Genomic DNA, 13,160 nt, shown 5'->3' with positions numbered 1-13,160 from the left:
GGATGTGTCCTGTTTCCTATTTTCTTGAGGAGAACCACCAGCAAACTTAAAAATTTTAAAGAATCAGTGTTTAGCCATTACGTATAGGATTCTGGGAAGAAAATTATGGGGCTTTTCCCTATCTTTTTAGGTTGAGAAAAGGATCCTTTTGGCTGTTATTCTACATGCAGGTATGCTGCGGTTCGTGCCTGCAGCACACCCTCTGCGAGCAAGGGCACTGGGCAATTCATGAGATCAAGGACCATAAATACTGCTGATGGAGTGGACTGAAGAGAAGTTGAGCAAACTGGGTTGATACTGGATTTAATGCCTCCATTATCATATTAGGAAGCAGAAAAATGGAACTTGCGTGCAGGAAAAAAAGAGAAGAAAGTTGGTTTCTGGTGTTAATAGGAAGTCATCGGAGATATGTGATAAGCAGAGATTACATTTGCAGTAGGTGTGATAACCTCCGCAGAGCGCTGCCGTCCTGCCACCTGCACCAGCCTGCATGGCAGTGACCCTTCCCATCCTACGACCAGCCATCCCAGGACTCAAACATTCCCCATGGAGCTGCAGCACCAAAGCAGCTGTTACCCCTGGAAAAATCCCCCTGATTTGGGGAATCACAAGGGATGCTCCCTCCAAGCTGCAGCATCACCCACGCCTGGCATCACAGCAACAACCGTTGCCCAAATAGCATCTCCTAAACCAAATTTCCCCCAAATTTGAGGGGTGGATATATATATTTTTCCCCTCTGGCTTACATCAGTGAAACCTGTGGTGGCTTTAGGATTTCTGGGCACTGGAAGGCGTGGCCTGAAGCAGGTAAAACTGGGCTAATTTCCACTTCTTTCTACATTGCGAAGAGACTGCACGCTTTGCTGCTCAGCTCGCATCACATCAGTCCTCCCAAAAGCCCGGTGCCTCTGGCACAGGGAAAATCGTTCTGCTGAAGTGTGAATGAGCTTCCTGGGGTGCTGCTCGCACACACGGAAATAGTCTGCAAGAAATTCCCTGCCCTGCTGCCCGCCCCAGGGTGTGTTTCGCGTTTTCCCTTGCCAGTCGCTGGCAGGGTTGTGGGGCATCTCGCTCCCTTCCAGCCTGCCACAGCCAGCAAGGTGAGCGGCTGAAAAACCCATTTTAAGGGGCTTATTATTTTATCTTCCTCCTTCTGGGAGCCCCCTCACCCCAGGGAACTGAGATTTTGCCTTTCCAGGCTGCCCATGAAGTCACGGAGCCAAAATGAAGCCAGAGGTGATGGAATCACCCAGCTGGCAGCAGGGTTGCAATTAGTCTCCAGCTCATTGGGCTCCAGAGGGGACCAGGGCATGGAGAGCCTTGATTATATGAAGCCCCTTTAAAATATCCCAAATTTGCCAGAACTGTTACAAAAGAAACAATTCTTTACCAAGGAGCCTCTGGCCGATATAGGGAGGCAGGACTGGTGCCGCAGGGGACAGCAATGCAACCCCCTCCCTGCAAAGCTTAACTTGTTTCTTGGAAAAAAAAAAAAAAAATGCTTCTAACCATATTTGATTGCAAAAGATGTTTTTGGCTCTCCCCAAATCTCATAGGGGGGATCTGATTAGGATCAGTCGGGTGTTTAAAAACAAGGGCTGTTACAGCCATTATTTATTAGAAATGACAGTAAAGGTTGTGTACCTTAGATCATTATTTTTATTATACCATCTGTGCAGCTCCATACATTTCCCATTTCTCTGTATTACCCACATGGGAGTAATTACGGTTTTCTTCCAAGAAATGTGTGTGTAATCTGGTAATCCCAGAAAAACCCCTCTGAAGTCAGGCTGCATATGGTCCTTTACACTCTGCTACGGCCAGTGGCCCCAGGCTGGGTGCGTCTGGGCTGGGTTGGGGCTGCTGGGCACTGCTGGGGCAGCCAGGGAGGGACGGAGCCGGGACCTGGGGTCCATGCGGGAGGGAACTGCCTGGGGATGGACTGATCTGGGACTGGGGAGACTGGTCTGGGACTGGGGAGACTGATCTAGGACTGGGGAGAGTGATATGGGACTGGGGAGACTGGTTTGAGATGGGGGATGGACTGACCTGGGTCTGAGGATGGACCGATCTGGGACTGGGGAGACTGGTCTGGGACTGGGGAGGGACTGATCTGGGACTAGGAGACTGGTTTGGGACTGAGGATGGACCAGTCTGGGACTGGGAAGACTGATCTGGAACTGGGGAGGGACCAGTCCGAGTCTGGGGAAACTGACCTAGGATTGGGGAGACTGATCTGAGACCAGGGAGACTGATTTGGGAGTGGGCAAGGACAGATATGGGACTGGGGAGACTGGTCTGGCATGGGGGATGGACAGATCTGGGACTAGGAGACTGGTTTGGGACTGGAGAGTCTGATACAGGACTGGGGAGACTGGTTTGGGACTGGGGATGGACCAACCTGGGACTGAGGATGGACCAATCTAGGACTGGGGAGACTGGTCGGGAGCTGGGGAGGGACCAGTGTGAGTCTGGGGAGACTGATCTAGGACTGGGGAGACTGGTTTGGGGCTGGAGAGGGAGAGATATGGGATGGGGAGACTGGTCTGGGACTGGAGCAATCTGAGACTGGTCTGGGACTGGGGACACTGGTCTGGGACTGGAGCGATCTGAGACTGGTCTGGGACTGGGGATGTCCCGGTCTTGGTAGGGCTGAGCTCAGCCCGGGGACGGACCCGCCTGGGGCTGCAGGCGGGGGGGACACGGGGCATCACCCTGGGCCCTTCGCCCCGCCCCTTTCCCCGCCCACCCCGCCCTCGCCCCGCCCCTCCGGCTGATTTCTCGGAAAGGCGCGCGCTTCAGAGAAAGCGGCGCCGGCCGCGCGCGCCCCTCCGGGCGGCTTCCCATTGGGCCGCCGGAGACAGAGACGGCTCCCCATTGGGCGGGGCGGGCATGGAGCGGCGGCTGACTATTGGCGGGAAGGTGCGGGGGCGGGCCCGGGGGCGGGCCCGCTCCCTCGGGGCCGCTATAAAAGACGGGCGCAGGAGGCGGTGCGGGCAGCGGCGCGGAGCGGCGTGGAGGGCAGGTACGGGCAGCACCGGGCAGCACCGGGCAGCACCGGGCTCGTGCTGCCTGCGGGGTGTTGGGGGGGGGACCCTGGGGAGGTGCGACAAGCCCACCCCGGTCATGGGAGGTGCGAGGACTGAGCCTGCTGGATGCTGAGAGCGGTGGGGTCACGGGGAGCACGGTGGGGTCGGGAGGGTGATAGGCTGTGGGGTGATGGTGCAGTGCTGCTTCTGACAGGCAAGTTTTGTGGCTGCTTGTCCTTCCTGGCGTGGGGTCGGTGCACGGGTCCCAGTGTGGGAAGGACTCCTGAAGAGCTTGTCCAGTCTTCTGTGGAGGGGAAGTGGAGCTCTGGCCTCTGCCCATTATGGGAGAAAGCTTCCTAGAAAATAGTCTGATTTAGAAGAGAGTCCCCTTTCAGCAAGTGTTTCTGAGGTTCTTCATCCTGGCACAGTTCAGGTGCAAGGTGTTTGGTGTGGGAGCCTGCAGAGGGGCTGTTGTGTACCCCTGTCCCTCTGGGGATGAGCTGTGGCTCGTGCTTTGGGGCATCCAGCTCTGGAGGGGTAGCTGGGATCCAGAACTCTGCCCTCGGTGTTGTTTTGGCTGGTGGTTTGAGCTATCACCATCCCTAAAAATAGAGGTTGTGTTGTGGCTGGCCAGGGAGGTCTGTGTGTCCTACTGTGTAACAGTAGGGCGATGGAGGAGGGACAGAAGTGGGTGGCACTGAGCTGGTATGAGTCCATGGCAAAGCAGGGACCACCAGGTCTCAGGCTGTGTTGGGAGCATCCTTGTCTTCTCCCCAAAACCTTCCCATGGGGCATTAAATAAAAAAAAAAATGAGGGAGAGGCAGTCCTGTAAAATTTGGAGGAGGGCCGTGAGCCCAAAAGGCCTGGAGGGCTGATCCTGGGGCTGCTGGTTCCTTCTGCCAGGCCACCAACCCCTGAAGTCTCTGTGGGTCTTGCCATGGAGGTAACGGAGGGTGCTGGGAGGGCTGAGCCTGGCACTTTGGTTCCAGCTGGGTAGGAGAAGCTTCCTCACGGGTCCTTCATGAAGTCACCCAGCAGTTTTGGCTAAATATGACCCAAGGTCCCCAGCAAGGGTGGCTTGACTTCACCCTGCTCCATCCTGGCATCGGTCCTCTGTTTGAGAGGGTTGGTTGTGCAGCCCTATGCCTCCCAAAATAGGCAGTGCCTGGCGAGAGGGGCTGCCATCAACTCTGGGGCAAACCCCAAGACCAGCTGGGGACAGCACTTGGCTCCTGTCTCCTACAGACACTGATGGGTGTCTGCCCCGGGGTGGCCAAGCGTTGCTTGCTCAGGTGACAGCACAACTGGGTCATTTAATCCCCATCCATCTGCTTCTTATGTGACATATCCCACAGCAAAAAAAAAAAAAAGGAATAAGCTGAGCACCATCAGCCTGTTTCTGTGAGCCAAGCTTTGACAGAGCTGGAGGAAGGATTTGTAGTGACTCTTAGAAAATTACCTTGATTTTTTTATTATGAAAGAAGGGGGATTTTAATGTATAGAGGTTGACATGTAGGACCTGCACTGCTGAAAGCTGCAGGCAGTGCCACTACCAGCTGTGCGTGTGGCAAACCAGAGCATGGCGTGATCCCTTGGACCCCAATTGTGGTGGGACAGTGCTGGGGGGAGCTAACAGGGCTTGGGCCTCCCGTTCCATCCAGGATGTGTGACCGCAACGGCGGGCGGCGGCTCCGGCAGTGGCTGATCGAGCAGATCGACAGTGAGCTGTACCCTGGGCTCATCTGGGAAAATGAGGAGAAAACCATGTTCCGCATCCCGTGGAAACACGCCGGGAAGCAGGACTACAACCAGGAGGTGGATGCTTCTATTTTCAAGGTAGGGACAGATGGTTAATGCCCCTTCTTGATAGTTTCTGGCCTCTGTGATGCTGTTTTTCCCCTTGCTGACAGTCCCACTGGTGGGAGATGTCCATGTTCTCTGAGGGTTTTGTATCTCTGACCCTTGCAGGAGATGCTTCACCCCACAATTGGTCTCCCAGGCTCTTTTGGGGGTGTTTGTTCCTTTTTGCCAAATGTTGGTACCAGTTTTAGGTTTGTTTTCAGCATGTTTGAATCCTGGTCTGACATGAGAAGAAGCTGGATGTGCTCCTTTTGACCTGCTCTAAACTTCTTATCAGCCTGTTCTTGATAAAAGGCTGGATTTACCAAAAAAACCCGAAAAGACTTTGCAGGAGGGAAGGAAGTTTTGGATTTCACTGAAAGGGGGGGGGGGGGATTTCCAGTTTTGGGGAAAAACTGGAAAATTCCATCCCTAACTGAAAAGGTCAGGCTCTTCCCCAGGAATTCCCTTCCCTCTGCCTCCAATTTCAAATAATTGTACTGGTGAGCAAGTTCACTTTCAGGGCGGTGACAGCTGGTTTGGAAGCACTGAGTGATGAGGATGGCATTGAATTCAGCCATTGGGAAATATAAATCTATACAATAAATATGCATATTTAAAAATAATATATATTTTGCAGTCTCCCTTCAGTGGTAAAATGTACTCTCCCATCAAAAGCACAAATGATGTACTGCTCCTAAAAAGAAACTGGCTTTCATTTATTAGTCAGGAGCCAGAAAATGAAGTTTATTTTTATTTTTTTAATTGGGGTGTTACCAAGTCATTAGGAACACCAGTGCTTCAGCTGCTATTCCTCGCGTCCCCCGCAGCTCCTGGCACTGAAGAGATGAAGCCGTGTACTATGACTTTGACCCTCTGCGTTTTAAAACTTGGGTGCTGCAGCCCTTCCTGCACCTGGGTGCATCGCCGGGGCAGGTGGTGCTGCTCTGCAGCCCAACACCCGTCCCCACGTGCGGCAGCTCTGCACGTGTCTGCAGTCTAGGAGCGAAATGGCGAATACACATGGGATGGTTGAGAGGGTGCGAGGGAGGCGAGGAGAGCAAGATGCAAAATGCTCTACCGCTGGGGTTGGGGGAGTTTACAGAGCTCACGTGGAAGATTATTTTTTTTGTCCTTGTTGCTTTGTTTTAGGCCTGGGCTGTTTTCAAAGGCAAGTTCAAAGAAGGTGACAAAGCGGAGCCAGCCACGTGGAAGACACGGCTGCGCTGTGCTTTGAACAAGAGCCCCGACTTTGAGGAGGTGACAGACAGGTCCCAGCTGGACATCTCCGAGCCCTACAAGGTCTACAGGATTGTACCAGAGGAGGAACAGAAATGTGAGTGCCCTGATAAGGGACTGACCCCCAGTGCAAGTCAGTCCTGCAGGTAACCACAGGCTTGTGCCACTGACCTACATCTGAGCGGAGCTTCCTGGCCAGACTCTGCTCTCTTGTGCCGTGATGCTTTGCAGAAGATGTCCCCTGTGTCACTGTGGTGGCAGGGAGGGGAGTAGGAAGAACAGGCTTTTTTTTCTCTTCCCCCCTCAAACAGCTGCTTAGGAAATATGGGATAACTGCAGCATCTTGTAAGCTTCCATCCTGTAAGGATGTTGTAGGGGTAAATCCAAAATCCTTCTCTGCTTGGAGCAGTACTTGAGCCCCAACCCCTTGTCCTCCCAAAGCCTGCCCTGGGTGGGTGGCAGGGAGCTGCAATAAATCCCTTCTCTGTTGCCAGCAGTGATTAGATTAGCAGTAGTTTCACAGAGCAGTCGCTGCTGCGATGTCCGGTGCGGTGCAGGTTGCGCTAAGTATATCTCTATTTGTGGTTAGGTGTGTGTGTGCTTTTTCCTTTTTTTTAAAGTAAAAACTTGTGAAAAAAAAATCTCGCTGTCAGGAAATCTGCCTTTAGCATCTCGGTCTCCTCCAGCCACGTTCACACAAGGGGCTCGCTGCTGCTATGCAAATGGCATTGCAGGTTCCCACCGGCAGCACGACTGCGCTCGGGGTGGCTGGCGGAAAAAGGAGAAGCAGCAGCCTCAGTCTCTGGGGTGCTCAGAAAAAAAACCAAAACACCCTTCTCTTCTGCTCTGTCTCTGTTACCAGCCAGATTTTTGATTTGCCTTGCTGCTGGTCGCTGCGCACTGGGGTGATGGATTGCAAACTGGTTTTTGGTCCCAAAAAGCAGCTTTGGGTAGAGCAGGAGGGTGCTGTGAGCCCCACCAAGGGGCTGTGCTGTGGTTCTCTGTTTCATAACTTTCACGGGGCAAAGGGTTTCTAAAACCCAGTGGCAAGACGAGCCGTGGCTGGGGGAGGTGTGTGGCCTCACTGCATCCTGGCCTCTCCTTGCAGGCAAAGTGGGTGTTGCCAATGGAAGCGGCCTGAATGATGTCACGGAGATGGACTGCAGTTCCTCTGCAATTGATGACCTCATTAAAGAGGTAAGTCCTCACCGTGGCTGCAGGTCCCCTTGGCCAGAGGTGGACTGATGGTGTTGAGTTGCCTGATTAAAGTGTTGTCTTCCTAAAGTTCAATCTGCAAAGCTTTGGGGATCGGCCTGGTGAGCAGCGCTGGGTTTTTCAGCTCATTCCTGGGCGTCAGGACGTGGTTGTGATGAACGGCTTCTGCTTTTGATTTGCATTCAGGCAGGCGAGACCTTTGCTGGGGGACAGAGGCTGTTTCGCAGCTTCATTCCCCTTCTTGGTGGTGTCACCTTGGGCTGCTTCTGCTCAGTAGCTCTTGAGGGTGTTGGAGTGTATGGCCTGGGGAATGCCAAACTTAATCTTTCTAACAAAAAAAAATTCATTGGCATCCCATGGCGTTGCTGTTTGGACCCTCTCTGAGCACTGCAAGTGTCTTGGCGCAGGGCAGCAGCTGCCTGTGGCATAGAACCTGCTCTGATCTTGGTGTCTGGTCTTGCACAGCCCCCCTGTGTAGACGATTATCTGGGCATCATCAAGAGAAGCCCCTCACCCCCCCAGGAGACCTGCAGAAACCCCCCGATACCTGACTGGTGGGTGCAGCAGCCCAGCCCTGGTAAGTAGCTGACTGTGTGGTGTTTGGGACTGAGATTTTTGTCTGGGGCAGAAGTGCATAATGGAAAACAGTTGTATTTAATCTTTCTTATTAAGAATGCTCAAAATACTAGTTATGAACACTGTGATTGGTACCAGGCACCCAACAGTGTGCACTGCACAAGATTAAATCCACCTGAGAGTATTTGCTGGCATCTCCTGTGTGGGAGCTGGGAAGCCTGATGTGCCTGAGAGAAAACTGGGGGCTGGTAGAGGGGGTATTGGGGTTTGGGAACTGGGCATGTAGGCTCAGCTTGGCTTTCTCTCCGCCCACAGCGTTGCCCCTGATGAACGGATACTCTGGCTATGAGCAGCATCATTCAGGTAAGGCAGCTCCTCTGCTTGGTTCTGGGCTGTGGCCATCAAATGTCCCTCTGAGGCCTGGCCTCATGTGTGTGGTGGCAGAAGGCAGCTCTGATTCCCCTCCTTGCCTTGGGGGAGGCTTTGCTCTTGGTTTGGGAGGTCCCATGCCCTCCTGAGTACCCACAGGGTTTGCACACTGAGCAGGGACTCATCCTGCCTGTTGTCCTGTGGCCACAGCTGTGGCCTGGGGGGATGCCCTGGGGTGCTGGGACCTTTGGCATGGGGAGATCTGTCTGCAGCAAGGGAAGTGTGGAGCAAAGGCAGGAGGAAGGGCCTCAGTATCAGGAGCTCTTGCTTGCTGATCACAGAATCATCAAGGTTGGAAAAGACCTTGAAGATCATCCAGTCCAACCATTAAATCAGTGCTGATTAAATCAACCTGATCAGCACTGCTACCAGGCTGAGTGATGAAGGAGATGTCTTCCAGCAAGTAGGTTTCCTCCATCAAGTGAGACTTGCTCTTGGGAAATTTTGCTGCTCTCATGGGGTTTGGGCATTTCAGTGAAGAGCAGGCAGGGTTTGTCTTCTGATGGGTGGTGTATGTGCCCATCCCCCCCCAGGTTACTCCCAGATGGTGATCAGCTTCTACTACGGCGGGAGGCTGGTGGGTCACATCACCACCTCGTGCTCTGAGGGCTGCCGGATCTCGCTTGGCCAGCCCTCCAGCCATGGTGAGAAGCTCTACGCCCCAGATGCTCTGGAGCACGTGCGGTTCCCCTCAGCTGACGCCATCCAGAATGACCGCCAGAAGCAGATCACCAGGAAGCTCTTTGGGCACCTGGAGAGGGGTGTCCTGCTGCACAGCAACAAGCAGGGCATCTTCATCAAGAGGCTGTGCCAGGGCAGGGTCTTCTGGAGTGGGAACATCATGGTCTACAAGGACAGGCCCAACAAACTGGACCGGGATGAGGTGGTGAAGATATTTGACACCAACTTATTCTTCAGAGGTTTGTAGGAGCATTTCACTCTTTCTCTTCATCCACTTGGTGGGGTTGAAAGGGTGGAGCCCTTGGCCTTGGAGCACTTTGGAGTCATCACTGTCCCTCACTGATATATTACCCAAGTGCTCTGGATGAGTAACTGATGGTACTGGATGTGGGAAGGAATAACCAGGTGTCTTGTGTCACTAGAAAACTCCTCCTGGTTGGAGGCTTTGTACAACAAAGCTGGCTTCTCTTGAGCCCACAGCTGTCTGCCATGGCAGGGTGCTTGGTCTTGAAGCTGTGTAGCAAAGGCTGGCAGCCTCCAGCTGTGCCTCTCTCCTTGCAGAGCTGCAGCAGTTTTACAACAACCAGGGTCGCTTCCCAGACAGCAGAGTCATGCTGTGCTTCGGAGAGGAGTTCCCAGATGCGGTGCCCCTGCGGTGTAAGCTCATCCTCGTCCAGGTACGGAGAGCTGCCCTTTGGAGCTCTGCTGCTGAATTTTCCCCCTTGTCTGGACCATATTGCCCATTTATTTTCCCCTGCAAGTAGGGTTCTAGCTCCAACCCCTGGAGCCACAGACCATTTGGGTGCCTGAATTGGTGGGGTGGCAGGTGTGGCGTGAGGATTGGCTTATCTACAGTCTCCTGAGAGGTGCTTGGGCTGTTGCTTGTCAGACTGCTTAATCTGGGTAGATCATGTTTGCAAACAAAGCTCCCAAATGGCAAAAGCTTTTCTAAATCATGAGGAAATCTGTTTTCTTCCTGCTCCTGCCTCTTGGCACTGGGACTGCTGTCCTCCCCTGTGGGAAATGGGGCAATAAATCCCTGGAATGGTTAAGGGACAGCCTGGTGAATGGTGGCGAACAACTGTGGCGCACAGCAGCGGGGTTGGGAAACCTTCAGAAGGATGAAGGAGGGGATGGGATGAGAGGGGTGGTCCCTGTGGCTCTGGCCAGAAACTTCTCCCTGGAGAAGCTGAAGCAATTCTGGGATCTCAGAGCCCCTGGGGTGATGCATAGGGTGTTTCTGGAGCCTGCAGCCAGTGTGGGGCCCCCTTGGGCCAGCAGGGAATGGAATGGAGGGCACAGGGAGGGTGTTGCATCTACCCTTGAGAAGCAGAGACCCACCAAGTCCGTGAGGTCCTGGAGGGGTTTTTTACAAGTTCCGAGACTGGTCCTGTGCCTCTCTGCACAACTTTCTGAGCTGGTCACCTCTTCTTGCCTTGGGTGTCTGCACCAGAGGGTCACTGCAATTGCTGGGATGTCCCCCAGCCTGTCCTCATCCCTCTATAGCTTTGCTGGGAGAGGAGCTCTTGTGACTGCTCCTCTTCTCCTAGAGGTGCTTGTGCCAAGGTGGTTTGTGGAGTTGGACCTGGCCACCTGGGTCTGTTGAGCACAACCACTTTGCTGTATCTCTCCCACCCCATACCCCGCTGGTGGGGGCACATGGCAGCAGCAGGAGACACCCAAAGAGGTTCCTTTTCATTCAGTGTCCTCATGACTTTTTTTTTTTTGTGTAGGTAGAGCAGCTGAGTGTCAGGCAGGTGGTGGAGGAGGCTGGGAAGACCTGCAACAGCAGCCCCATGCTCCCCATAGCTGATGAGACACAGCACGACCAGGTGTACAGGATCTTCCAGGACATCTGTGGGACGCACCAGCGGCCACTCTTCAGAGAAAACCAACCGATTGCTGTCTGAGCCTCCTTCTCTGCAAACATAATGTGATGGGTTGGGTTGATCTAGACCCAGTTCAGTCCCATTAATGCCTAAATTCCCCTTTTGGCAAGTTGGTTCTTGTTCTTTGCTGTTTCCAGTCCAGAGTCTGTATAAACACAGCAGTAAAAATTGCCATGAGAAAGTAGGTTGGATGCTTAGTGTGTCCTGCGGACACTTTACTGATAAAAATGAGTTTTGTACCCCTCAGGGTAGGTAGTTGGTGTACTGTTGTCTCTAATGGTGGGGGAGGAGGGAGTGTCTGAGCTGTGTGGGAAGGTTGGGGCTGGGAGTGTTTTGTGTTGCCTTTGTTAATGGCCAGTCAAGCAGAACTGAAAATCAACAGCTATAACGACCTGCCCCAGCAGTCTGCAACACGAACCTTGCTGAGGATAGTGATTTGGTAGCAGGTGACTCTTGGAAAAGCCTTAAAATGCTCAAATGCAGGAAATTCTTTCCAGAAACCAGTGGTTTTTTTTCCTAGAGTCCTGCTGATGGAGGTTAGGGTACGCCTTCCAAGGAGAGCCTTCTCAAATTCCTCTTTATTTTTGCTCTGAGGTCTATATGTTTGTCTGTAATACCAAAGTATTTTGAAACTTGGAAACCAATGCAGAGATTATATATGTAAATGATGAATATAAGAATCTAGGAATCTTAATTTTTCCAAACCAGAGACAGAGTTTATATAAATATAATATCTTTAATTTTAAAGATTGCAGCATAGCATGAATAGGTTGGCTTCACCCTCCCAAACGCACATGTTGGTCTCTCCCAAGCGTGACCAGGCAGTGGCATCCATGTGTAAATCCTCATTAACATACTTTGTGTGTGCACCCCCGGGGAGCTGCTTGAGCATGGGGCTTGTGCCTTGCAGCCAACACAAACCAGGACTGCATCTGTGTGTGCTACTAAGCTGCCTATTTATTTTATGCCTGAGGTTTAATTTTTTTTGTAATTTTTTTATCTTCCTGCAATTAAAGTGCTATATTTTGTATTTCTCTTGCACTGGGGTTTTTGGTTGTGATGAGTGGGATGTTGTGTATCTGGTGGGAAGAGCCTGGTCTCTCCATCTTACTCCTGCCCCAGTGCTGGGCTCTGTGTTAAGCCCCTGCTGTTGCCTCCCTCCTGCTCTGTAACTGCCTGGTTTCATCTCTGGGGCAGGAGGGGAATGAGCCAAAATGCTGTAATGTGGAGGGAGGAGAAGGGTATCGCTTGTAGGGCCTTCATTCCAGGGAGCATGAACCTGGGTGCCCTTAGCTCTCAGTCCTGGGCTGTGATGCCCCAAGGTCCTAGGATGGAGGGCAGTTATTTATGGGCCTGCTCAAAGGCATCCTCTGGTCCTTCCCCTATTATTGCTTGGTGGAGCCTTTCCCCACTGTCTTCTCCATCCACCTTTCTGATAGGGCTTCATCTAGTGAATGTGGGTGGTGTCTGGGGAGAATCAAGGGGAAAAAGGGAACATCTGCCTTGGTCAAACAAAGTCAATGTTGAGCAGGGAAGGCTGAGCATCTGCGCCCTCACCTGCCCGCACTTCAAGTGTGTTTGGGGCAGGGCTTCAGAGGTTCTGGAAGGTTGTGAAGACCGTGTTCTGTCACCTTCCCCCTGTGAAGGATCAACACCCCTGGCTCTTCCCTGTAGCAGGCTCTGCCCTGTGCTCTGGGAGGGAAGCAGCAGGCTTCATGGGGTGACCCTGATACCCAAGGTACAGGGGGATGTAGGCACTTGTGAAGAGGATGCATGGAGATCCAGGCAGCTGGAGGCTGAGTCTCCTGAGGAGATGGATGCAAAGCTGTCTTCCCTGCTTGGGTATCAAAGCAAATCAGCTCTTTTTTTGCTGATCTGCCTTTTTCTACTAATGATGGACACCTTCCCAAGCACAAGTGTGTGATCAGGGCATGGTTAAGCTGTGAGGATCCTGACCTAGGGTGAGTTGCCCACAGCTCACCTCTGCCAGGAGCTTGTTCTGTCTGCAGGATTGCTAGCTATTTTGTGGTGAGCAACTCAGCCTTCCCAGCGAAACCTCCCTAAAATAATTAAGTGTTCAGCTCTTGTGGGACTTGAAGCTGACTCCCCTACATCCCTCCAGCATAAGCAGTTACAGCCTCTGTCCCAAAGAGCAGTGGACAACGCACAACTTCTAGCACCCAAAAAGTGCTCTGAGATGGGAGACCCAGCTGCAACTTTGTGGCTATACATGAGGATTGAGGGAGGCCCTACATCTCAAGC

The 13,160-nt window shown here is 52.8% G+C and overlaps 1 protein-coding gene across 1 annotated transcript; it reads left to right on the top strand.

Moving 5' to 3' along the window:
* Positions 1-3,009: 3,009 nt before the first annotated feature.
* IRF8 (interferon regulatory factor 8) lies at positions 3,010-11,928 on the top strand. Its single transcript, XM_074881680.1, has 9 exons — positions 3,010-3,025; positions 4,692-4,866; positions 6,022-6,205; positions 7,217-7,305; positions 7,789-7,900; positions 8,215-8,262; positions 8,862-9,248; positions 9,571-9,686; positions 10,743-11,928. The coding sequence occupies exons 2-9, from the start codon at positions 4,693-4,695 to the stop codon at positions 10,917-10,919; spliced, it is 1,287 nt and encodes a 428-aa protein (XP_074737781.1). The 5' UTR covers positions 3,010-3,025; position 4,692; the 3' UTR covers positions 10,920-11,928.
* Positions 11,929-13,160: the final 1,232 nt, after the last annotated feature.

The sequence above is a fragment of the Strix uralensis genome, chromosome 12, assembly GCF_047716275.1.
Source record: "Strix uralensis isolate ZFMK-TIS-50842 chromosome 12, bStrUra1, whole genome shotgun sequence".
Taxonomy (NCBI): domain Eukaryota; kingdom Metazoa; phylum Chordata; class Aves; order Strigiformes; family Strigidae; genus Strix; species Strix uralensis.
This window is presented reverse-complemented; position numbering and strand designations above follow the sequence as displayed.